Source organism: Dysidea avara, chromosome 9, assembly GCF_963678975.1.
Source record: "Dysidea avara chromosome 9, odDysAvar1.4, whole genome shotgun sequence".
Classification (NCBI taxonomy): Eukaryota; Metazoa; Porifera; class Demospongiae; order Dictyoceratida; family Dysideidae; genus Dysidea; species Dysidea avara.
Genome location: NC_089280.1, coordinates 6,358,614 through 6,386,487, shown reverse-complemented (window position 1 = coordinate 6,386,487; position 27,874 = coordinate 6,358,614). Strand labels below are relative to the sequence as shown.

The following is a 27,874-nucleotide window of genomic DNA, read 5'->3' as shown; positions in this document are numbered from 1 at the left end:
ATAAGCAACAAGGTTAAAGTTTTCAACAAAGTAACAACTACAAATATAAATAAGACCTGCTTTAAAAAATGATCACATCATCAAGGGCATGGCCAGGGTGGTTCTTACGGTTTGGACCAATCTTCCTTTTTGTGGCAGAATTTTTAAAATCGCACCACACTATTACTCACAGTTCTGGAGTTCTCCAGGGCTATACCTACTGGCTTGGCCTTACACTATTGAGAGTCCCACTTCTAGCAACTTCTTTACTCTGCACTATTATATATCACATCGTGCCCAAGCTGATCTTTTGAGTCACAAGGACCTTGACATGGCACTTACTGGAGCTATGATGGCATTGACCAACAACAGAGAGCACATCACAGATGGTGGACACACAGTTGAAGAAAGACAAAGGGCACACACAACATACATGTATAATGGCCGTAAAGTGTGCCAGCAAACCTTAGATTCCTTCACGGGATCAGCAAGGAGAGACTGCTGGCATTAAAAATCATTACATCACCGATATTCGATGGCTTGAGCATTCATGTACTGGGAAGTTATCACCCAATGTCACTCCATATGAGGTCTTCCAGCATATAGTCCGTTTTATCAGCGATCACCCTGAAGAAAATGGCACCCTTCTTCCTGCACGGATTCCTGGATACAAGCGGGACGATATTAAGATATTGCCATCAAGCATAAGCAAAAAGGTAACACTGTAGAGTTGATGACTTACTTTATTTTAAATTTTCTAACTCCAGAACACCCTTTATGATGAATCGTGTATAGTCAGTGGCATGTTATCAGTCGGTCTATCAACATTTTGCAGATACTGGAAGACACTTCTGCCTCATATCATCATAGGGAAGCCAATGTCTGACCTGTGCTGGACCTGTCACCAAAATAGTGAAATGATTACAAGATCAATAAATCGATGTGAAGGTGAAAAATCACAGGTAGTCTGTTAGTATAGACTTGCTATGGGGGCAGAAAGTGACATCGATCAGAGCACTGCAATGCATGCTGGCCTTCATGTAACTCAATTCCAAAGATTAATGTACCTAGTTTGTTCATCACTGTAGATTAGCATAAGTATGATATGCCTTCTTAAATGGCAACTAACCACAAACATGTATAGGTCAGTCCCTTGCACATGATTGAAGGACATTGTTTGCATTCCTAATATGGTTTGTGGCAGTCCTAGTTTGAGAACAAAATTGTTTGTTCAGTTTAAGAAGCCATACGAGACTTTTACTAACTTTCTTGTTTATTAAAATTAGAGATGTACCAATACCACCTTTACCGATACTTCCGATATCAATATTTTTAGCAAATAATTTGCCAACACCAACACTAATATTAAGCACTGAAGCCTAGACAGCGTTTAATCTAGGGTTGTTAGGTAGGATAACCCCCTAACAGTTTCAGAAGCAATCAGTACTTAATACAATGACATGATTGCCAGCAAGTTGCTCAACTTGATCTCAAAAAATTATACTGGCTGTGAACTTAACTTTGTGATCACTTGAATGAAGATCTCATCTTTACACAGAAAGGGAAGATAACTCCAGATTGAGTCAACCCCAAAACAAACTAATCCTCAAATAAACACTGAGCCTAGACAAGCTTTATCACCATTTAAAAGTCAGATTCCTACAAATTAACATCTGTGCTTTGCCTTTACACATTGTATATTACTGCAAACTCCATAAAACTTGCTTCTTTCTGAGGAATAGCTGCACTGGCATTTTTACAAAGAATTCATGAGTTATAATTTATTAGAATACACACGAAGCCAATGTAGCAGGTCAAACACATAATTATTTGCTACTTTGTTAGCCCAGCCAACTCATTCCCTACTGGAAAAGTAGTCAGGGATGGTTGAAGATACAGTACATGAGATGAGTGTCCTCTGGTGGTATCGACACCTTTGTATTGCCGATACCAATCTGTTCCAATACATTGGTATTGACTAGGGCTCTTAGTTTCAATTAATTTATAAATCAATTAGCCATCAATTATCAAAACAACTATTGGCAGAAATGTTTCTAGAAAATAATTTCAGGGGAGTCAAAACAGGTCTTTCAAAATTATGGGCAGGAGGAAGGGGGGGAGGATTTAAATGATGTTGGGGCACTTTTTCAACTGACATGTAGATCATAGCTTACGAGTACAATACAAGTATAAATACACTCTAATTGCCTGTAAAATTGCATGGCCATTAGACATAGAGATGTACTATCATAGTGTGTGAAGCAAACATGTATGGTGAGACATATAACACAATGGGACTGAGGTATTGACTGGAAAAGTGCAGAAGAATGAAAACTGATCAAACTTTTTACCACCTTATCAACACCTCACATTCCTACAGGGTGATATCACAACTTGTCTATTGGAAGTGTATCATACCTCTTGCAGCACGGGGAAAAGAGTGGGTGTGCTAGAATATTATGTGTGGCTATTGTGTATATCAGCAGAAAATCTGGTAGTGCTTGTGCCTAGAGTTTCTATACAATTTTAATGTAGTAGGTACAATGGCTACTCTTTTACTATTGGTTTCTAAAGGTAGGTCCCCATGCTCCAAATAATGTACTATTATGTTTCATAATACATGACCTTAGCATGGAAGCGCAATATTTTTATTTGAGAATGATAACTACTGTACTTATAACAGGTCAAGTTAAATTTTTATGTGTAGGCCATCAAAACTGCTGAAAGACATCTCAAGATAGTTAAGGAGGAGTGTGACTATTACAAGAAACAATGCAAGGACAGCAGAACCAAAATAAAGGCATTATTCATGGATGGAGAAGAATACAGACCAACACCTGTCATCATGCAATCTCTTCCTATGTCAAAAAGCCTAACAGCTCACTACAACTTTGACATAGCCCAGCAAGTAAGGAAAACTTAATGCCATCATATCTATGCTGAATTTGGAAGACAAATTTGGACAGGCATGTTCCATTACAATGTTTTTCATTTTTAAATTATGCATGTAAATGGTGACATCACTTAGCCTCACATGGCCAAACCACCTTTCACCTTCACAGTGCATATCGATTGAGTTCCTACTCTGAAAAAAAGGTCTGGGGAAACTCAATGCAAAAAAAAAAAACGTGGCATCACTCGAATTTGAGTGCCACCGATCAAATTTCTTCATGCCAAACAGATGATAATATTGATGCCAATCAGTATGAATAATTCTATGTGTTTGTCACTTGTTTACAATGAAATACATTGTTCCAGAGTTCTTAAATTGATTGTCCGAGAACTAGAATATAGCCAGTGACTTCCATATGCCAACAAACCGCCGTGGTCCAGCGGCTGTACCAGAGTAGAATTTGCTTTCTGGCACAAGAGAAGTGTTAAGTTGAAGAACAAGATGTTGAAGGACAAGATGCTGAAGAACAAGATGATAACAGGCATTAAGTTGAAGAATAATATGCTTTACAGGCTTTTAAGTCTTTCACAGGCTTTTCACCTTCTTAGTATTCTTCACATATTTACAATCAATAATAAGTATATGTTGGTGTGAGGTCACTGATTACATTCCAGTGTGCATCTTACTACATTGAGTTTTCCCACACCTTTAAAGTTGGGCACTAAGAGACTAGGTCTGCAAATACAGTGTACTGCAAGGCACACTGAATACACTTACGAAGATAATGGCATGTGTGGAAATCTATACCACTGTTTGTATTGCACCTTGCAGTACATGGTAGTGAAGCAACCCCAACCTGCATGGAACTGCACCCTAAACATTAAGCTAAAAGAGCTGGCTTTGAAAACACTCAGAAGATGAATATTGAATGTTTGTGGGCTCAGTTGTGAGTGTTTGTGGGTTCAGCTATCATCTCCTAAATTAAGTGGCCTTTGTAGGGTCGGGATCGATCGACACGCTTGAGTATGTGTGTGTGTGTGTGTGCGTGTGTGTGTGTGTGTGTGCAGGTGACAAGCTATTTGCTGTTGTTGGGGTATTATGCATTGCCTAAAAAAAATATATATATCCCTTTACAATTCTGGGCTGGAGATGATAGCTAGGCAAGTCAGCATTTAATTAAAGAAAATAAAGCACTCTGTTATTATCTTTCATTCCATTGTTTAGGTTAACTGACAGTTACAAGGGCTCTATAATTTGGGATTTCCTATAGGGCTGCAGTACAGTTGCTAATGAATCTGTTAACACTGGTGCAGTCAAAGGTTAGCTTTGACTTTATGGGCTTTACCATGTGGGTTTTTCTTTTGTCATCTTTCTGGTCAGCAAATGTATAATTATACCAACATCAAATGGCTTAGATCAGCCTGCACTAACACACTCACAAGTACACTATATGTAAAAATCAGGGGAATCGTGCCTTAAGTTGGTAATGACACTTCAGGCTGCTCTTATCAATGTCACTGGGCTAACTGAGGTCGCCTACTGGCTACCTGAAAATGGACAGCTACCACCTAAAAGATAATACGCCCATGTCCAGCAGTGTGCATTTCAAGCTGCATCATAAAATTATGAACAGACCTGTTAAGTAGCTATAGTTTAATTGTCTGCTGTCAAACCGTTTTCACTACCAGAGAAACTGGCCATGGAATAAGCATGGTTATTCCATGAATTTCTAAATGACCGACGGAAATGTGCAAAGGAAATCATGACAGTTTCATGGCATAGCCCATGGCAATTGCTATGAAATGCCCATGAAAAAAGTGTTTATATAAAATCCATAAAAATTCCATTCTGGGATAAGTAAAATTACTATGGCCCATTTACACTGTTGGTTTAGAAATTCATGAATATCCATGTCCTTGGTAGCCTTGATATTGTATAAAACACACATACAAATCAAAAAAAAAAAAAAAATTGCAAAGCCTTTGGCTGCCATGTTGCCACAATCATGCCTACCCAGTGACTAGCAATGGGACACTTGTGCACTACTCAGACACTAGAGACGGCGCTGGAAAATCTTCCTGGGGTATGACTAGTAACCGCAGAAAGCTGTACCATGCCTCACAGGTGAGGGTGTGAGCACACAAAGTCCCACCTGAGCCTTCACCTGTTATGTGAGACATGGACAGTTGGTATTTGCTTCCCCAGTAAACACCAGGTACCCATTGATGTTACAGCTGCTGCTTGCCCAGTTGACACCTGGTCACAAGGCTCCTATTTAACAGCTGGGTATACTGGAGCAATGTGAGTAAAGCTTCTTGCTCAAGGAAGCAACAACATCACCAAAACAATTGGGCCTTACCCGGCATTGAAACTGAAACCTTTTGATTACTAGGCCAATGCTCTAGTCTATTTTCAGGTAGTCAGTCGGAGACCTAAGATAACATTGATAAGAGCAGCCAGAAGTGTCATTACAAACTTAAGGCACAATTCCCCTGGTTCTTATATATAGTGTACTTGTGAGTGTGTTAATGCAGGCTGATCTAAGCCATTTGATGTTGGTACAATTATATATTTGCTGACCAGAAAGATGACAAAAGAAAAAACCCACATGGTAAAGCCCATAATGTCAAAGCTAACCTTTGACTGCACCATTGTTAACAGATTCGTTACCAACCATACTGCAGCCCTATAGGAAATCCCAAATTATAGAGCCCTTGTAACTGTCAGTTAACCTAAACAATGGAATGAAAGTAAGCAATGCAATGGTCAGATCTTTACTAAACACTAACCTAGTTATAATCTCCAATTTTGAATTGTGCAATTAAGAATTCTATAATTTGGGATTTCCTATGGGGCTGCAGTACAGTTGCTAATGAACCTGTTAAGACTGGTACAGTCTCAAAGATTATAGCTTTCACATTACAGACTTTACATGTGGTTAAGTTTTTCTTCACTAGACATAAGATTGGCTTATTCTGTATGCACACACACACAAGAGGTAAACAGCGCTAGGGAATCATTTCATTCACGTAGTGATGATGATTTTGTGTGTTTATATGTGTAACTGCATATTTGAGGTCAGTCAGATTCTGCGGTGGCTAACTGAAAGTTTTATGCGTTGTCTATCTTTCGCTGCAGATATACAACCATTTTCATAATGATGTTAACATAGATCATCACTGATGGACAATGTGTTAAAAAATTTACACAAAGAGAAAAAGAGAAGGTGAATGATGATGACTAATTAAGAAAAATAATGTTTAATTTATTTTCTTTTTTTGTTTGCAATCTGTATACCCATGTTGGATTCAAGGTTTATCACCAATAATGAGAGTATATAATCACTTGATGAGTCTAATAATATGGGTGGAGTTATGGCTTTGAATTTATAGCATAATGCCAGGCAAACTTGTTTAATTGTTTCTCATCCTGACCCAAGCACATCACTTTTACCTGGCCTCCTCAAATGTTGATATTAGTCTTGTGTCCATGTATCGTGCTCAGATGCTGCATGGCTTTCACTTTACAGCACAAGAAATGTCCCTAGCAGCTCAGTAAAAGAGTATAGTGTGAATATCACTTTTAAGAAGGAACCTTTAATTTACAGTTACAGATAGATTGTTATTACTGTGGTTTGGAGCATTTTCTTTCAAAATGAATAACAAAAATTGACCTCCCGCCAGCATCCAAATTCCATATTTTGCGGATGAAAAAAATGATCAAGTTTGCCTAGCTTAAGTACTAAGCAGATTCAGGGACAACCCCAGACACTTATAACTCTAAATTTTTATGTTCAGCAATTCTTATGCATAACTATAGCATCTTGTTGCATTTGGTTGGTGATGTATTGTGAACAGTTTTGATATAATATTATGCTTATGCTTATATATCTTTTGGATAAGAAATACTCACAACTTTGTTTACCATGCATGTAATGGGAACATTTAGGGTGATAAGGGGATATAAGCTAATTGCATGATGGTAAGAGATGACTGTTTTATGACAGTTTAGATGGTTCTAATACAGTATCTTGATATTGTTAATAATACTTTAAGGACATGGCTGAAGAAGTGGGCACTCCTTGTACCCTCTTCGATTTTTAAGCCCACTACCAAGTTGCTTTTGTTAACTAGCTAATGTTTGCCCACTACCAAGTTGCTTTTGTTAACTAGCTAGCTAATGTTTTAAACATTTATGAATACCACTGAAGGGAAGGTCGCATTTATTTGTATTTCATTTATTTCAGTATTAAGGCTGTACAGCACTATGTGCTATCTTATATTGCTACCAATAACGTTTAGCTAGCACATATAAAGGTAGGCAAGAAATTGACACATTAGTTACTTGTATGAATTCAGTTGTTACCACAATTAAAACCGCAGAAAACTTTTCGGAAATGCGTGTTTACACAATATGGGCATACATGGCGACACTAGGTAGGGTAACTTAATTCTTACAGCCTACAAATACACATAGATTAAAAGTGTGTTTACTGGCTTGGAGAAGGTTAAATGAACACTGTAACTACAGTGGCTTACTTGATATGAAGCGGTGAACGACGAGTCACATCTCCGTGTTCCAAAATTTTTGCCTAGTGTTTAATTTCGATTGTGGGTTTACTCACGTGAGTCATATATGGCCTAATGCAGAATTTCACGAAGGGTTGCTGTTGCAAAGCGATAGGATCAGCTACCATCGAGTTATCGACCATTTTATAAAGGTATGTAAAGGTTTTGCGTGTTTTCTTACAGAAAAGTTATTTTCACGGCTGGTTTTGACTTCACCATTTAGCGTTAGCGGGTAAAACTCTAGGTATCATTTTGACCCTTGCTACATCACGAGTAGAATGACATAAATTGCATAACCATAGAATGGACGCTCCGAAAGTTACAGTGCTTTGTGCAAAGCATGCGTATTTATTAAGTGTAAATCCTGTTTTCTGGATTATGAGGGTTTAAGGGTTAAGTAAGTATCTAGCCACTTATCTAGTATATATAAGTTATCTACACCATGCAAGATCTACAGTTCATAATAGCAATAAGCTTGCAATAATGTCTGGGAAATGTTTGCTAGACGAAATGGAAGCATTTAGGCCAATGAAACTTGATTACCAGTTTCTCGCTCAGATTTTTGAAATTTTGATGAGGGCGGGTGGTTATTATTCATTATTCATTATTTTCCAAAAGTACAACACACATCCCAAACATGAATGAAGATTTCTGCCTAAAAAAGTGAGATCTACATTGATTACTCCTGCATTAAATAGCTAAAGTACATTACTAATCCATATAACAAATGATTTTTCCATTAGAGTATAGCTGATTGCTCCATTAGAGTAAAAGTGACTGCTCTATTAGAGTATTTCAATCTGCAATTCCAATAATGAAATTCCATGCGGGTGTATCAAAAGCATGCGGGCGATGACACGAAACTGCTAATCAAGTTTCATTGGCCTTATAAGGGAGAAAATAAAAAAAGGAGAGATGGACCCACAAAAGACTTAGTCTTCACTTACAGCACAGGTTTCCTGGCAAGAGAGGACTGAGCGTTTCCTCTTTGGATCGGTTTGCAGCAGTGTTCTTTTTAACTGTTTATTACTGCATTAGCTAGTCAATATACGGTATGGCATGACTAAATCACTAGCTAGCTAAGCATGCTAGCTATATGGCTCCACTGCCCGCTATATGGCATGCCAGCAACTAGTGCTGGTGTTCTGATCGGCTAATAAAGCTTATAGTTACAATCACAGTCGATTTGAGAGAAAATCATTACATGAGAAAAAAAAAGTATGTGTGACCTCGGACTGCATGCGACCACAAAGTAGGCTGCTTTAGCTAAAGTCAGTATTCGAGTCGGGAAGTTTGCACCAGCTTGCAGCAGTGCAAAGTGATAATGTAACACCATAAAATCATTGTTTATCTCTCTAAGAGAGGGATTTATAAAAAGTGAAAACGAGCCCCCTTCACTCCATTTTCTTTGAAGATCGAGATACTCTAATTGAACAGTCAGTTATACTCTATTCAGGGGCGGCGGGTCCAAGGGGTGGGGGAGGCTAAGGGGTTATGCCCCCACCTTTGCTTTATCAACTTGTAGTTGCCCCTTATAGCCCTAGATTCTGTATATACATCGTTTTAGACACAAAGCATGTGATGCTTTTAATATTAGAGGTCATAAGTTATAGCACATATAGTTATGATATTGCTCTATTAAAAAAAAATCATCCTGAAACCACTCTCAAATTCACTTTAGAGAGCCTAATTTCCAAAATTGTCATGACCATATGACTATGCATTGATGAACATGATCTCTTAATATCTGCATAATAACCATTCAACATCACAACAATTATTTCTCAGTCACCTGTGCATGTGTTGTTATGTCTGTAACCAGTTCCACCACCCCCCCCCCCCCCCCATTTGGAAAAGTCCTATATCCGCCCCTGATATTTATTACTGTACATGGAAGCACCCAGTGTTGGTTAGCTACAAACATTTACATAGTTACAAAGATTATACATGTAACAAAACAGTCATGCACATCACATTATCATTATCAACACATATGAAATGGATATTAGCTATTGAAATAATTAATACAGAATATGTAACTCAGGATGAATTTCTAGACCAGATACTGTAGGTGGTACAAAACTAGCTAAGTGTGAACTTATGCATGCTAGTCTGCAGTACATTGAGCATGGAATATAAATAAACTTATAGCTACCATGATCATGCAAATACTTGGGTGCATACATCTGGCATATACTCGATCAATTGAAGTAAGAACTCAAACTAAGTTGAGTTTTGTACAACAAGGTTTATCAGCAGCCAGCTTTTTTTTTGTTGCAGACCCTTCCTTCCCATGTGACTGGAGTTACAAAGCCTTCAGATGAAATAATATATTATTAACAATAAGTCAGGCATTATTTTTACATAGTTTGAATTAAATCAAGTGGTCAAAGTGAAATTACACACTCAAACTTGTTGATCCTGGTGGAGAGTGCCGTTCAATAGTGACTAGACAGGTATGATTTTTGCTGGTCATATGGAATGATCACATTTCTATCTCTGTTAGCTAAGGCTCACCGAACATTATGACCATGAAGAACATCTAGCTATGTATACGAATATACTTGTTAAATGTGGTTGCACATATAGCTATCATTGATATGTGTGCCACATGCCTTTTAAACCAAAGTAGGATGCATATGGCAAGGTTTGCAAGTGAGTACATGATGGCGAGAGTAATGTAGATTCTATAAAGACAATCTATTATAAGACTAAAAAAGAGTCAGATAGAAAAATGTAGGAAGCCATATTGGGACCAACAAACAGCTTTAAATTCTTCCAACCATGAATCTCATTGCCACTTCACTTAATGATTGGATTAATGTATAGATCATAAGATGACGTAATGCATTAGTTTATATATACGTATACAGTCAGCTATTTATTTCATTCTGTAGATTTTGTCGTGAAAGAGACATACACAAGACAAGCAGGCTCACAAAAGCTGAATTAGATAGGATTGTAACCGCTGCTGTCAGTGAGGTGAGTTAGCTCTTTCCATTGTGTCAATTTATCTTTTGACATTCATTGACATTAATACATATAAATGTTATACATTTAAATATATCATAGTGTGCAAACCCAGCAATATGTAGTACTGGAATTAGTTGAATTTAATTTTTAAAAGTATCATGAGCCTTTACACATGGCAAGGTTGCTCAACAGGTAGTTAGCTAGTATATACAGTAATATGCAATTGGATTGGATCAAGTGATAAAGTGATATTATCTATCTTAACATGAAAAAAATACAACAAATAATATTACATTGTTTAGTTTATTTCATTGTTAGTATTATCAGATTTGTCTAACATTTGAAAACCAGGTGGATCCAGTGTATGGACGTCGAACATTGACTAGGGTATTGGCATCCGAAGGACTCAAAGCTGGAGAGAAGAGAGTAGGGGAGTCTCTGAGGCTTGTTTCGCCTCTGTACTCTCAAGCCTGCAGACACTCTGTTGCTCGGATGACATACCCTGGAACCTACCAGGCAGATTACTTTGGTCAGAAACTGCACATCGACCAAAATGAGAAGAACGTGATGTTCAGAGTAATGCACATATGTGCAGTTGAAGGATTTAGCTGTAAAATTGTGGCGTTTACTACTATGCCAATCAAAACAACTACACTGTTTACGAGACAGTGTATATACAGGTATTACGTTACGCACTACAAGTATAATACGTGCTATATGTACTGTACATACTACCATCTCATGTATATGTACAAGTGTCTGTTTATTATTGTTTAGACAGATCATCTGCCACTATGGAATGTGGGATCAACTCTGGGTTGATCAGGGGAAGTAGTGGTATCTAATGCTGTACATGCAGGAACAGCTGGCAGAATATAGAAGAAACCCTTCTGCACCACCTCATTTGCAAACATCCTCAACCCAGGTGAGATTTTGTGACGTGATGAAATAACCTTAACCTTCTGATAGTAAAATTAACAATGTCAGCAACTAGCTAAAGTAGATATTTCAATTGGATACACATACAGGATAAATAACTTTGATACATTTTAAAGATCAGATAAAATATTAGCATTGATGCAAAATTAAATTTTAATTAACAAGCAGTACATACACACTATTATGCTATACAGTGTACTTGTTAGCATTGGATAACGTGTTGACTTTTGTATAATAGAATCATGTGGTTGAAAGGATCCGGGTTGAAGTCAATGAAGGGTAAGCTATCCGATTAAGGCCATCCTAATTGAATGCAAGAAAACCACAATTTTAACTTGGAACATCATCATGACGATGTCAAATTTTGTGTCTCCTGGTATAGCATCCAAGTTAGCCAAGTAGGGATGAAAAAGTTTGTGGCTGCCTGGAATGAGCATCGGATCCGAGGTATATCAAAAAAAATTAATGCACAGTGTTTATGCATAACTGTCACTAAATCTTATAAGTTATATCATCATTTCTTTTTGTACAGGCAGGGGTATTCCAAACGTGCTGATGGCTCAAAACAATCAGACAAAACCTATTGACAACTCCGTGGTCCCAGCAGCCAACGAAGCTGGCAGACAATATGAAGAGAATGGAGGTACTGTTCAGTGAGTTCGGACAAGATCCATTGGCAGAATGGGAGGATTTGGTGACTACTAGGATGGAGACAACATTTACTGAACAATCGCCAAGCTTTGAAGATATTTTTTACAGCTTAGTGAACAATAACAAAAAAATGTTTCGTGATGGACTTTTATGTTTTATTGCTATAACCATGCAGCTTAAAGCACAACTGTAAGAATCTTGTACATGTACGTTACTTTTTTCACTGAACCTAGTTTATCTGCAGTATTATACATGCGTAATTGGTGTAATCTTGTATATCTTTAAAATTCCAATAATAGTGGAGTCATCCAGCAGTGGTATTGTGACCAATGTTTGAAATTTCTACATTTTGGTTTTAAATATTGTGATTCTCAAATGTGACATCATGATACTTTGTTAAATAAGTGATGTCAGTAATATGATACATAATATAATGGTCTAATTCAATGTCGGTCCATCAATCTGACTCATTTGATGATCCAGATTCAATGTCAACATCAAAATTGATTCAGATGCAGCTTCAGATTTTTAGACTCGAACTCTGTACTGGTCTAATAGTAGAGTTGCACCGATAATCGGTTGAATTATCGGTAACAACCGATATTAGCTAATTTTACAAGTATCGGTATCGGCTACGAAGCGGAAATAACTTGCCGGTTAACCGAAACCCACAATCAATCGTTAAGTTGACGACAATGAACAGGTGAAAGTAAAGAAGGTGGTGAATGTAGCAGTAAGTGGTTTGTTGTAACTGTTTTGTAACTATTTGAGTTTGTTTGTTTGCACAAATGTGGTTGCAAGGCTATAGTAGGCTGTGTATATTTATCGGCCGCCCACGCAATTAGTTGATCACTCTTCACAAAGGGTCTGTAGTCCCACTAAGACACTGTTTGATTAGCTGTTTTATAACTACTTGGCTTCCTTTTCCATGAAAGGAGATACTAGCAAAACTGTGTAAAACATTGTAAAAGTCGGCCGCCCACGTAATTAATTACATTGATTACATTATCATTACAAATGCAGTTTATACGCATAAACTTTAGGTGATTTTCTGCTCCTCCTCCTCTGTTCTGAAGAAATGAAGAATATCGGTAAATATCGGCATATCGGTTACAGGAATAGGCAAATAATCGGTATCGGCAAATGTGAAAAAATGCATATCGGTGCAACTCTATCTAATAGTCATAGTGACAGTAACCCTGTTGGATTGGTGGGACTGGAAGCAAATTTGAGAAGGCACATTTTGTGTGGCTCACTGGTGTCTGACCCGTATGAGATGGGCATCTCCTTAAATCAGAATGTCACTGCATGTAGACCATAAAGATGGCACGTAAGATATTATGCTTGATAATGGTATGATAGCATCAAAAGCAAAAAGGGTAATGGGTCAAAGTTTTCTTCTTTTGTCTTTTACACCTGGTAGCACGAGCTAGAATAAGAGAGGATTTTTTGTGTCAACATAAATCCAGAGGATGACAGTGTACTTAAGGTCATTTAAATGATAAGCATGATACATCTATCAAACTATTAAAGGATAGCACTGCCACCTTTACTGTAATCAGGGGGACCTTTAGTTTTTACTCTAATCAGGGATCGAGATATCCATTTTGATGTTATTTTTATATGGATGTATGTATACTAAAGATGTGTCAACCATCAAGTAGCTAGAATGGTCAATGGTTGTCTGTGTAGACCACCTCACATGCAATGATTGATGGTGATGTGTCAACCATCAAGTAGCTAGAACAGTCAGTAGTTGTGTGTGTAGACCACCTCACATGCAATGATTGATGGTGATGTGTCAACCATCAAGTAGCTAGAATAGTCGGTGGTTGTGTGTGTAGACCACCTCACATGCAATGATTGATGGTGATGTGTCAACCATCAAGTAGCTAGAATAGTCAGTGGTTATGTGTGTAGACCACCTCACTGGCAATGATCAATGGTGATGTGTCAACTATCAAGTAGCTAGAATAGTCAGTGGTTGTGTGTGTAGACCACCTCACAGGCAATGATCGATGGTGATGTGTCAACAATCAAGTAGCTAGAATAGTCAGTGCATGGTTGTGTGTGTAGACCACCTCACATGCAATGATCGATGGTGATGTATCAACTATCAAGTAGCTAGAATAGTCAGTGGTTGTGTGTGTAGACTACCTCACAGGCAATGATCGATGGTGATGTGTCAACTATCAAGTAGCTAGAATAGTCAGTGGTTGTGTGTGTGTAGACCACCTCACAGGCAATGATCGATGGTGATGTGTCAATAATCAAGTAGCTAGAATAGTCAGTGGTTTTCTGAGTAGACCACCTCACATGCAATGATCAATGGTGATGTGTCAACAATCAAGTAGCTAGAATAGTCAGTGGTTTTCTGTGTAGGCCACCTCACATGCAATGATCAATGGTGATGTGTCAACAATCAAGTAGCTAGAATAGTCAGTGGTTTTCTGTGTAGACCACCTCACATGCAATGATCAATGGTGATGTGTCAACAATCAAGTAGCTAGAATAGTCAGTGGTTTTCTGTGTAGACCACGTCACATGCAATGATCAATGGTGATGTGTCAACTATCAAGTAGCTAGAATAGTCAGTGGTTGTGTGTGTAGACCACCTCACATGCAATGATTGATGGTGATGTGTCAACCATCAAGTAGCTAGAATAGTCAATGATCGTATGTTTGAAAATCATCTCACAATCCAATGTTTGATGATGAAGAGTCAACCATCAAGTAGTTAGAATAGTCAGTAGTTGTCTGTGTAGACCACCTCACATGCAATGATCGATGGTGCCGTGTCAACTATCAAGTAGCTAGAATAGTCAATGATCGTATGTTTGAAAATCATCTCACAATGCAATGTTTGATGATGAAGAGTCAACCATCAAGTAGCTAGAATAGTCAGTAGTTGTCTGTGTAGACCACCTCACATGCAATGATCAATGGTGATGTGTCAACTAGCTATCAAGTAGCTAGAATAGTCAGTGGTTGTGTGTGTAGACCACCTCACAGGCAATGATCGATGGTGCCGTGTCAACTATCAAGTAGCTAGAATAGTCAGTGGTTATGTGTGTAGACCACCTCACATGCAATGATCGATGGTGCCGTGTCAACTATCAAGTAGCTAGAATAGTCAGTGGTTATGTGTGTAGACCACCTCACATGCAATGATCGATGGTGATGTGTCAACCATCAAGTAGCTACAATAGTCAATGGTCGTATGTCTAAAAATCATCTCACAATGCAATAGTTGATGATTAAGAGTAAACAACCAAGTAGCTAGAATAGTCAATGGTTATGTGTGTAGACTACCTCAAATTCAATGATCGATGATGGCACAACAAAAAATTATGATATGGTGATCTATTATAAATGTACAACTACAGTAATCTTGTGTGTCTTAAAAGAATTCTGATAATAGCAGGGTAAAAAAACTGCAGTGCAATGTCTAGCTAATGATTTTAAACTGTTTTTTTAGTGGCCAAGTCAAGTAGGTCTGGAACACAGCTAAGGTACATTTTATGACCTCATTAATAATATCACCTCATTATACTGACCATTTCCTGTATATTATCATACATTACTCTTGTATATATAACATCCCAGCAGGATATTATTGATTTGAGAAGTTGTGATTGACTATTGTTGTAATGTAGTGTAGCTACACCTACACCATACATATTTATGAGTTAAACTGAGCTTTTAGTAAACAACTGAACCGACTTTAGTAGCGTGCATTTTAGTATTATATCAATACAACACTTACAGTGGGGAATAAACTTTTCCTATAGAGACATGCACTTCATTTTCGAAAGCGGAAGACAGAGCTACCTGTATATATCATGGTAATTCTATGCTGGAAGGTGTCCATTATCATCATCTCAATGTAACAGTCAGTGATAAGCTAGAATCTTTATAATATCAGAGTCCATCTGTTTGTCTAAAATGGTTTTCGGGCCGAAACTTTTTGGCCTTCATAGGCCAAAGGTTGTGGTGGGTTAACATAAAAATGTCTAACTAGAGAAACTTTTTTTAGAGGTGGTCTTTTTAGCAGGTGGCCACTAAGACAGGTGTCACTGTAGATTCAATCTATGTCAAGTATCAGACGTAATGTATCAAACATCAAGTAACCAGGTGGCATGTAAACCTTTGCTATTCCAACTACGTGATGCTTGATGTATCACCATAGACTGTTGTGAGATGGTTTAACACCAGTGGGCAATTGACCATTCTAGCTACTTGATCTCTGACACTTCACTGACTATTATGAGGTGGTTTACATAACACTATTGACTATTCTAGCTGCTTGATCCTTGAAAGATAACCATGGACTGCTGTAAGTGAGATGGTTTACACACTGTGTGTAAACCATCTCACAACAGTCAATGTGATGCGTCAAACATCAAGTAGCTAGAATAGTAAATGGTTGTATGTAAACCATCTCACAACAGTCAATGAAACTTCAAGTAGCTTTAATAGCCAATGTTGGTGTGTAACACCCCACCATTGACCATTCTAGATACTTGATGTATGACACGTCACATGGCGATCAACTGTTGTGAGATGGTTTACACACCACCGGACCATTGACTATTCTAGTTACTTGATGTTTGACACATTATTGACTATTGTGAAATAGTTAACACACCTGCATTGACTATTCTAGCTATTCAAACATCAATATAGACTGTTCTGAGAAGGGTTACACACCACCATTGACTATTAATTACATCCACTTGATATTTGACACATCATTGACTATTGTGAGATGGTTTACACATCACCATTGACTAGTAAAGCTTCTTGATGTTGATACACCACCTTGGTCTGTTGTAGTTACTCATGCTTGATGGATCACCATTGACTGTTTACATGACACTATTGACTAGTCTAGCTACTTGATGTTTGATACATCATTGACTATAGTGAGATACCACTTCAAGTGATTGAATCACCAACACTGAATACTGTATGTATTGTACATGCAGAATATACAGTAATCATGCAGACATCAAGTCAGTTGTCCGATGATTGTGTTCTGCTGCAAATTTTGAATGTACCATGGTTGAGAAGTGAGGAAATTAAGAGGTTAATAATGCAGTGGAAACTATAGTCCGTTCTTTGGTGCCAACATATGGTACGTTTTCTGCAATGATGTTTTGTCCTACATAGTACTTCTGCATTGGATTCCTCATGCAGGTTTTTTTTGGCAGAATAGTTAAAAATCTAAGTTTAAATTTTACCTATATGAAAGAAATAAAGTAACTGAGCAATTATTGGTAGTTTCAGTTTTACTGGTGGTGCACACTGTGATGAGCTTCATACTATGTGTTTACTTTCTACTCTTGCTTCTCCAGACCAAGTACAAGTATGTATACTGGAGTATTAACTAGATCCCTGAATCACCCTGTACATGTGTTAAAATAGTATGATGTGACTTTGTATTTTTTTGCAATTTTGGTCACTGTAGCTTGCATGGAGCCTGTCAACAAGATCAGTTACTCACCCATGCTTGTATAGTTTGATTTTACCTGCCTTGTTGCTGTAATGTACATCTATATCTGCATCCAGGCCCGATAGTGTCTTGTGCTTTAGGTAAGTCAACAGCAGCAGTTAAGATGGAGTGGTATGTCATAAAGATGTGTTTGGTGAGTAGAGGTATGTGTCAGTGTAATAGGGTGTGTAGCAGCGTTGAAACCGGGTCGGGTCAACCGGGTCACATTTTCTCCGGGTCATCCGGGTCTGACCCGGATTGGATCACGTGAGAAACCGTTTGACGACGTGGAACCTATATACGCTAGTCGCGTAGCTCTTTCATGAGCCACGCCCACTTATCGCGTTACAAACATACGCTCAGCCACGCCCATTTATTAGTAAGTGCAGTCTGTAGCATGAAACTGTGTCCGTTTCTGTCTGCAAGCTTACGTGGAGCCACGCCCACTAATCGATTAATGTATGAGTTGTATATAGTCTAGGTCTAGTCTTGCAGCAGGATATTAAGTACTTTTGTGAGCCACACCCATTTTAATATATTGGGAAATTGCAATACTAAGTATGTATGAAGCCACACCCAATTGCTGTCTGTAAACTCACAGTAGCTACGTGGAACCAAACCCACTGACTGATTTTAAATTCTAAACTTACCAGCTCAGTTATCACATAACTACTCGTTTGCTCAACACGAATCGAACGCTCAAAACGTAATCTCGCTCGCTCGAGAATACCCGAAACATAGCTCTTATCGCGCGCCTCGGCTTAATTTAATCCGGGTCACATCCGGGTCAAATCCGGGTCTGACCCGGATAGCACAGTGGGTCATCCGGGTCAGCAGTAGTGACCCGGTTTCAACGCTGGTGTGTAGTAAATATAGTAACTGTTCTATCAGGTTTATTTTACTTTATTAAATGAACTATGTAAGGAAAGAGTTTGTGTGTTGAAACTCTAGTCCATTCTTTGGTATGGTATCAATTATTTGATTGTTTTATCCTCAATATGATTTCTTGCATTGGGTTCCTCGTACAGGTATATAATTATTTTTGTTGGGAAGTGTTAACAAAATTAATTTAAGTTAAACTGAGCAGTATGAAAATATTACTGACATATTGTTGGTAGTATTAGTTCCAAGGTTAAACCACTGGTGGTGCACACAGACCACATGCTTTAATAATTATAATATTATGTGCTTACTTTGTAATTTCTTTTATTTGTTTATTTTATCCTCTTGCTTCTCCAGTACAAGTTTGTACACTGGAGTTATCAACAATGCCAGTGAATGACCTTATGTTACAGCCAGTTTTTATCACCCTAACAAGATAACTGCTTCACCCATTCTAGTGTAATATTTTTTAAATTTAATACATTGCCTTGTTGTAGTAGCATACATTTAGATCGGCATCCAAAGTGGTTAGTGCTTTTACTTGAAATAAGCCAAGGAAAAGGGCCATGATGGAGTGGTGTGTCATAACAAAGTAGTTGGTGTGTAGTGGCATGTGTCAGTGTGACAGGAAATGTAGTGAACATGTCAATCTGATGTTGACTGTTCTATTAGGTATATTTGACTTTTGTTGCTCTGGTAGGCAGTTGAATTGCTAGGTATAAAAAATGTCTTCTTTCAGTTCACAGGACTTCACAGGTGCATACAACTACTCAATCAAACCAGAGTAGAATACTGCTGCCATCCGTACTAGATTTTAAATAAGGGCAGAGTGGCTTGATTTTGAAAATATGGACAGCGTATATTTATGATACATAATGTCCTGTAATCATATTTTACACAAAATAAGAATCCTCAATCACTTTCCATACTGATGCCTATAAAATTTATAAGCATCACTGGGTCATATTCCCTCAACTGCACAGCATATATATCTATCTACATCAGTGAATAAATTTAGAAATACAAATTATGTTTGTATGCAGTGAGATACAGTGTACATGGTAATCTTACCATAATATTATAACACATCTAGTAAACTCTACCAAGCAGATGCCACCTTGACATTAAAGTGACCGATGCATGAACATTACCCTGGTGCACCCTACCACCTTAAGTGGTGATTCTAGACCTGGAGGAGATGTGACCGGATTTGCGAAAAGGGGTCTTCCACACACATCTAATTTACCAACTTTGACGATCCATAAAATTGAAATACAACAAGTTATTGACCTGAAATGTGGTCAGTGGTTAGTGCCAACATTGCGTAATGGGTAGGGAAAATTTCAGATTTGTGCGTCTCTTAAACACAAAGTTATGGCCTTCCAAGTTCATGGAATTTGATGTGTGTGGAAGACCCTTTTTTGTAAATCCGGTCACAATACTGTTGCATATAGATTTAGTATAAATTGGAATTTTGAGGGAGTGGGGGAATGTAAATTAACACTTAGGTTGTTCTACTTTTGCAATTTAAAGGCTTAAAATGGTTTAAATGATAATTGTTAAGAATGCTAAGAACAATGCCTATCTATAGCTAGCTGTACTATAACTTACCCCAATAGTTTAAGTAATTCATTGTTCAGCAAGGGAAGGAGGCACATGTCTCTCCAGGCCTAGAATAGCCTATGCTACCAACTCTCAGATTACGGATAAGATCCCAGGGGTAGCTCACCCCCTTCCCTCTACCTAGTGCATACACTCGTGCATACACTTATTCTGCTGAGTCTGTCAGTGAAGCATATAGCTGTAAGGGAAGCCTCAGCCTAGACGGAAGGAAGGAAGGGGAGATGCATTCAATGTGCTTCTTTTAAAGGAGGATAAGCTAATATCGCGATAGTGTGTAGAAACCTTATTGTAACTGAGAGCAGTGTAATAACGTGCATGCATAATGGCTTCAATTAATTGGCCAATTAACGCTGGGTGGCCACAAAAGCAAGCCAACCAGATATGGTAAAGCTCAACAGTTTCAACTTTGGAAATTGGATTTGGTCAAATCAAATTTCCAAAACTACAAAGCAAAAAACTTTAGCGCTTGGCGCGCGCAGCGCGCCAAGCGCTAAAGTTTTTTGCTTTGTAGGTATAATAATAGGATGATGGAAAGATACCTCTATCTTCAGTCCATTAATAAATGACAATAACAATAGATCAGTATTATTTATTTCATAAACAAAGTGCGTGTATAAGAATTTGCAATTTGAGCAATTTTGAAAGACAAATACCCGAGTAAAGTACCTTTACTTCCCTAAAATTACATAATGAATAACCACTGCGCATAATCTAATCTGCTGGTTTGTTCACATATGTGTGATATGTCAATTTGTAACCAATGTTGGTTGATAACATGTGATGCACATGTGTTATAAATTTTCAACTGTGTTAGAACTACAGTACTACAAAATTAATGACGGTATCTTTTTTTTACTGCTCTTTTTATCCACTAAAAGGAAACAAGATTTATAATGTACAGCACAGTTACGTACTTGATGTATATATAAACTATTTGTGGGTCTTGAAGTAATGGACTATGCACATGTTAATTATTGTCAATGGGACTTTGGACAAGTTATTATTTGCAGGATTGTCAGGGCATTGTAGAACACAGTGTGTTACTTCAAGAGGAGTGTATTTTTTGTAAGACTCCTTTGGACAATCACTTGAATAGATCCACTTATGTTTTGTGCAGTACAGTAAAGAAATCATGCAAACATACATTGCTATGAATCTTACTATGTATATACATATAAGCCACTCTCAACACTTAATATGTTTGCACATCTGTTAGTTTGTGCTGTTGCAAGTCATGCAGTTAAAACATCAGACTATTATTATTATTACTTGAATATTCATCACCTCAGATCATCACTAGCACATAACAAGTGATTTCCACTCTGCTAATGAGTGATGCATGTACACAATGGCACTTCATCATAATTCATTTGAAACACTTATTGTGCACAAGCTTTGTGAAAAAGGATGCTTTGATGAATCATTCAAGCACAGTAATGCTAATTCCTTGACAAATTACTCCTACAGAGCATACAGTGGTATATAGATGCAATAAAAGAGAAGAAAAAATGATCAAAATAATTAATTCTTATTAGTTATTCTATAAAGCTAGGTTAAATAATGTACAGTAACATAATATACACCTTGCTATTCTTTTGCCCAGCCCATAAAATTGTTGCATGTAGAATGGTACAATAGATTATTCAGTCATTATAACACATTGTCACAGCAAAACACATTAATCCTAATACAACAAAGGCACCAGTTAGAGTACCAACAATAATTATGACAGCTGCTACTACTAATATCACTGCTATTAGGAGACCCACTACTGCCATTGCTACTACAACTGTCACTACCAGAATTCCAAATGCAGTTGTGGCTTGGAGGTTGGACAACAGAAATAAGATTATGAATAATATTCCTAATGATTCTGCACCAGTGCTTGCACCAATGGAAACTTCATATTTGGAATTGTTGTAATCTGGTAAAAATGTTCCAATTGTAAAAGCTATGAATGGCAGTATTAGTAATATCACAGAGATATATGCTGCAGGATCAAAAACAAATGTGATCAACTTGACCCATGGCGATATGGACTGCATGCTAATTTCTTGATCTGTAAATTGTTTGATAATTGTGTACACTTCATAGAACCAATACTTGTTGAGAATGATGTAGGCAATCCAGGAAGTTATAGGCAAATAAGCGCAGCAAAATATCATGTACCTTGTAAAAGAGGATGATTTGTAGCTACCTGGAGAATTATTTGTAACATTAGAAAAGTTGTCAACATATATCCGAACTCCAGTGATGGCTAGCATAGACCAGTGTAATAATGTCAGTAGAACAGCAAATGGTATTGTCATGTAAAGAGGGGAAATGTATCTTCCCAGCGTTGTCTTCTCATCCAGTAATTCATCTTTTAATTCATCATACTTTTCATAGGAAACTCTAATGACTCTTTGCAATAGCCAAATCAAATAGAATTTTATACACAAAGCATCAATAACTATAGTGTATACAAATAGTATGAAGTTAAATCCAGCAATTGCATTATTGAACTGCCAGCTTTTTTCATTAACGTATCCATATAGGCTACATATTAGACAAGGGAAGATTAGTAACTCTCCTATTGAGTGGAGAATATATTTCTTAAGCACATTTTTGGCTTTCTGTTTGTGAGGAATCTGTATGTCTGCATCTATTTCTGTTACTTGTGGTTCACTGCTTGGATGTGAAACATTTGCAATTTGTCTATGACTGATATACCACCTTTTAACATGAGGATACAGGTCACTTGTTAATTCAAATGTTTCAAAAATAAGACCGAAGAATAGAATGATAATGAATGTTACATAGTATCCAATGTTATCTCCTTGTACTGCACAAGCTACCATTTGGTATACAAAATTAATAAAATAGTAAATTAACAGATTAACTTTGTATGCCACTTGTAGTTTAAATTTCCAAGGTAGCTTTTGTTGATCATACAATATATTAATAAGACCCTTAATACTGTTTGTCATATTCAAGTTACTGTTAATGACACTCAATGGATGCTCCAGATAATCATTTAATGTAACTTCTGGTGCATAATTGTAAAGTGTTACTGTCTCCTGAATTGCAGCAACAGCTGCTGCATTGTCCACTAATAATTCATCTATGATAGTCAACCTAACCTGGAGTGGTGGCTGTTGTTCAACACATTCACTATAAGGTGGTGGAGCTCCATCATCTTCATCAAAATATGCTGGTGGAGGTGAAGCCATCTTCTTTCTTCACCAGCAGCTCTTACAATATAATCTCACAGTGCACGACTAATGACTAAACTGATTTCTAATTAGAAATTATCTGATACAGGATGTGGGTGTGGTAACCACCACTACTTATAAGGTGACATGAATTTGCAATATGTGCAGTTTTGATTAGTAATGGAAAGCACCTTCTGTTATTATAACTTGTTTACCCAAACCACAACCAGACCTTGTGACACATTACAATGTAACCAAATGTAATAGTACAGTGGCTGTGGGTATTTACCTTGACGTTACACATTGTACCATAATAGTAAGCAACTGCTTAATTAATGTACAGAGTTCTTGCATTATAGTTGCATTAACTGCATGCCGGATGGCCATTCACAACCTGCATTCAGTAAGTCACAGCATACATGGGGTATACGTAGGTTTCATTTGTCAGTATTTACATTGTTCACTTTGCTGTAGTAAACAAAACTTCTATTAGATGTGATTAAAAAATGTACATAAATTGAAACCAGCTATCGAACTACTATATATAATATGTATCCTGTAATTTACACACATGTACATCATATTTTCACTATAAATTATAAATTTACAGCACTGATGTGTGTTTCTATCCTGAGAAAGCAAGGACATGTGTACAGCAATAACTCTGTCTCTACAGTAATAGCAAGCATAGAAAAATCTGGTAAGCATAGAATATATAATATGCTAAAATATAATAGAATATGTTTACAAAATGCATAGAATATGCTTGAAAATTTTGTCAAATCTGGTCATATCATCAAGCCTCGTATAGCAAGCATAGAATATTTCCCAGACAGGATAAATTCTTTCATGGTAATCAATATCCTGGTTATATAAAGCAACACAGCACTAATTGCTGAGTAAAAAGAACCAATTATCCCTAACATTAACAAATTAACAGGTGGAAATTATAATGTTTCTCTGCAACGGAGCACAGCATATTGACAGTGTGAAGGCATCTGAATATTGCATATCTGGTTCTGGCGAGGTTCCCTCAAAGGAGCATGATTGATTTTCTATACTATTGGCTCTCATTTATAAATCTTGATTACAATATGTGACCCAGTCTGGAAAAACGCCTGGCATATTGCCTATTTAAAAGTTTCAAGAAACACTGGTTTTAAGCATTTAGTGTGTTATAGCTCACCAATGGTTGAAGCTATGTGTACCAAATTTTTACGCATTTTACACCAATTCCTTACCTTCCAGAGCATCCACCGTGCAAAGTTTCCCACCATTTAAGATAGTATCTAAACCGTGGTTGACTGTATCTCCAAAAAGGAAGGGCGGGGGCCCAGAAGAAGGGCAAGAGGCTTGAAAAGGAAGGTGTAGGGATGAATTAGGCCCAGTTATGGGCCATTTACATCTCCAAACGGGCTAAAATTTCACAGCAGAGGTATTTATTCAACACCACGGTACTGTACAGCCACATACAGCCATCCCCAGGCTGACCAGAGCTCCTTAATACCGACACCACATGTACAGATCGCTACTGGGCTTGAAAAAAGCAACCAGCAAAAGCAGACCACTCAAGTCTAGCTGATTTTGATTGTGAAATTGGGTAGTCTATTTTATTCTGGGTGAAAAATCCAATCTGCTGACATGGGTGATAAGACCAGACTGGATACACATATTATGGTTTTTATGCATGAGTGAAAATCAGACATTGTTGTGGTGCATCACAAACCAGACCAAGGAGAGAAATGATGATACATGTTCTACGTATGATAACCAATATGACTCTTTGTAACACCATATGAGATTAATGAAGCAGAAGAGTAAAGTTATAAAAGATGGCTAAACAATGAAGCATTTTGTGGCATCAAAAATGTATCCAGAAATCCATTGATACTGCTTTAAAATGTTTTGGTTAATAGCATTGGTAATCACACAGTGTGACGTCTGGTGCATAACTGCATGTACACTGGAACTCTTACACTTGTCTCACTACTTGTCTGGGTAACTGCTGTATCATTTTGCAATCAAGGTGTTTCATTTATGGCTTATACTTGAGTTTGAACTGGCTAACTTTTATCATGCTCAGAATAATACAGTATAGTGGTGAAGCTTCATCCTTGTCAGGGTACAGAGGTGGAACATTTCCATCAACACATTACAGTTGTCTTCTTCTGCTATGCTATTTTCACTTGTGTTTGCTGACAAAATGAGTTGGTCATTTAGTACTGTACAAATGTACTTAAGCAGGATCATCACTACTACGTTCTTAGGTAAAAAGAATTTGCAAATATTTCTATTGCAATAAGTAATGAAAACTGCTGTCAAACCCTACTTGCATGCTAACCTTTTTAATCATTTCATGTAATACTGTACTACTGCATGCAATAAAATCTACTTATTACATACAAACAAAATACATATAAAGTCTAATACAAACAAGTTTGCATTGTGCTACTTACTACAAAAGCTAGTTGGTCAGTATTAATCATCAAAATAATGTACAGTCTTGCATAATAGCCATAACACAACAAAAGGTCCAAGTGTTATAGCAACAGTGATGATGGGTACTAGTAGAAATATTATTACAATTGTTAGGATTACAATTGCAGATATAATAGTGGCTTGAATGTTGGATAGCAAAAGAAAAGTATTAAAAGTATTCTTAATATTGGTGTTGTAGTTCTAATTAATTAAGTCATACTCAGAATGGTCATAGTCAACCCAGTTGTATGTTCCAATTGCCAAAATTATAAATGGTAAAATCAGAAGGATAATGGATAAGACTACGAGAGGGTCAAGAGCAATGTTATTAGCTTGACCATTGACTGAATATACCTTTCTTCATCGGACTCTTGTTTGATAACTGAGAACACTTCATAGAACCAATATTTGTTAAGAATAATGTACACAATCCAGGAAGCTATGGGAAAATATGCACAGCAAAATATCATGTACCTCGTGAATGAAGTAGATTTGTAATTGTTTGCAACTATGTGGCCATTCTCACTTTTAATGGAAGAATTGTCTGTATATATTTGAATTCCAATGATGATCAGCATAGACCAGTGTAAGAATGAAAGTAAAACACCAAATAGTATAGACATTGGAAGTGGTGAGAGACATGTACATCTGTACAGTTTCGCCTGTTGCTCCATCATTTCATCTAACAACTCATCATGCTTCCTATAAGAATCTTTGACTAAACTCTGTAATAACCAGAGAAGATAGAACTTTCCATACAATGTATCTATTATAATACTGTAAAAAAAAATTCCATTGCATTGAGAGATCGTAGAATCAAAGAACCAACTGCTCTCATTAACAAAGCCATACAGACTACAGATGGGGAAAATTAAGATTTATGCTAGAGAGTGCAAAACATACTTTTATAGTGTGTTGACTGCATTTTGTTTGTATTGTATCTGCTGTGTGTTAACATCATGTTCATTTACAGGCCCGTACCCAGGGGGGTTCGGTAGGTTCGGACGAGCCGCCCTCTTTACAGAGAGGTCCACTTTTAAATACTACTCACCTTAGTTTAGTTGTGCCACAGTGATCAATAGTTACTCCATATGAGTACATGGGGTAAATCCCACAATTACAAAAGATCCTGAAAGATTGCAATTGATTGTGGGTTTCATTTCTTGTGTGGTTTTGAGGAATTGATTGTGGTCTTTCGTGTAAATCTCGAGGTAAATCTGGCAATGGGAAGGGAAAAGCAGTTAGCTCGGGAAAGGAAACGCTCAGCTGCATCATGCCAGCGATTGGATAGCTTTTTCAAAAAGCAGAGGAGTCTGAGAGTGTAGGTAGAGCGTTGGATAGTCACACAGTAGCTGTGGTTGTCGATAGTGGACAGCCTGGAAGCTCACATGAAAGTGCTGAACGCGTCCTAATATCACCCAATCAGGCAAATGAAACTTCAGGTAATGCTAGTTAAAGCTAGTGGGGGATCCTTTACGTAGAACATACGTAATTGCATGCTTAGTTGTACCAACTTACCACTATTATACTAAGTGGCCACCTCATGTAGTTAATGTAGCTAACTAGCTATTCCCTGTAAGTTTAAGTTTTGGAATATACCTAGTCTCGCGCAGCCAGACCACTATTTCTCCCCAAGGCGCTTATCGATTAGATATTATAAGCGCCTGCTCGAAATAGGGTCTGGTACACTTCCAATAGGCCAGTTGTGACAGCACCTCGATTAGAATTTATAGGTGTTGATAATGCACCCTTAAAATTTAAACAAAAAAGAACCAGCATGCAATGGCGAATTCTTACGTGTGCTTGTTAACGCATTTTCGAGAGGCGTAATCGACACCTCACATTCCTGCCGGGTGCTGTCACAACTGGCCTATTGGAAGTGTACCAGACCCTATTTCGAGCAGGCGCTTATACCGGGGTTTTCAAGTCCGTTGTCCTATTATAATTGCGCATGCGCTAAAAACCTACTAACCGAAGGGCCATTCACTGGTGATAAAGGAGTCACAACAATACAGTGATTAATAGTTTTACCACATTTACAATCATCCATCATAATAGGGCACACACAGTTACCTGATCTCACTTGAATCTGCCATTTCTTTCGCACTGCTAAGCGCATGCGCCAAAATACATAGGACAACGGACTTGAAAACCCGGTAATATCTAATCGATAAGCGCTGTGGGGAGAAATAGTGGTCTG

General features: G+C 37.5%; 2 protein-coding genes across 2 annotated transcripts in view; one reads left to right on the top strand and one right to left on the bottom strand.

Moving 5' to 3' along the window:
- LOC136266829 (CXXC-type zinc finger protein 1-like) overlaps positions 1–27,874 on the bottom strand; it is a 184,069-nt gene that overhangs the window by 20,279 nt on the left and 135,916 nt on the right. The window lies entirely within an intron of this gene.
- LOC136266449 (uncharacterized) lies at positions 311–12,286 on the top strand. The gene is made up of 10 exons (XM_066061467.1): positions 311–379; positions 450–695; positions 747–941; positions 2,687–2,887; positions 6,045–6,098; positions 10,338–10,422; positions 10,765–11,093; positions 11,191–11,338; positions 11,591–11,799; positions 11,885–12,286. The coding sequence occupies exons 1-6, from the start codon at positions 311–313 to the stop codon at positions 10,347–10,349; spliced, it is 777 nt and encodes a 258-aa protein (XP_065917539.1). The 3' UTR covers positions 10,350–10,422; positions 10,765–11,093; positions 11,191–11,338; positions 11,591–11,799; positions 11,885–12,286.

Coding starts and splice junctions, on each gene's coding strand:
- LOC136266449 (XM_066061467.1), top strand. CDS start 311: ATGGCACTTACTGGAGCTATGATGGCATTGACCAACAACAGAGAGCAC. Junction 942..2,686: donor GTGAAGGTGAAAAATCACAG/GTAGTCTGTTAG, acceptor TTTTATGTGTAG/GCCATCAAAACTGCTGAAAG. Junction 2,888..6,044: donor ACTTTGACATAGCCCAGCAA/GTAAGGAAAACT, acceptor ATGTTAACATAG/ATCATCACTGATGGACAATG.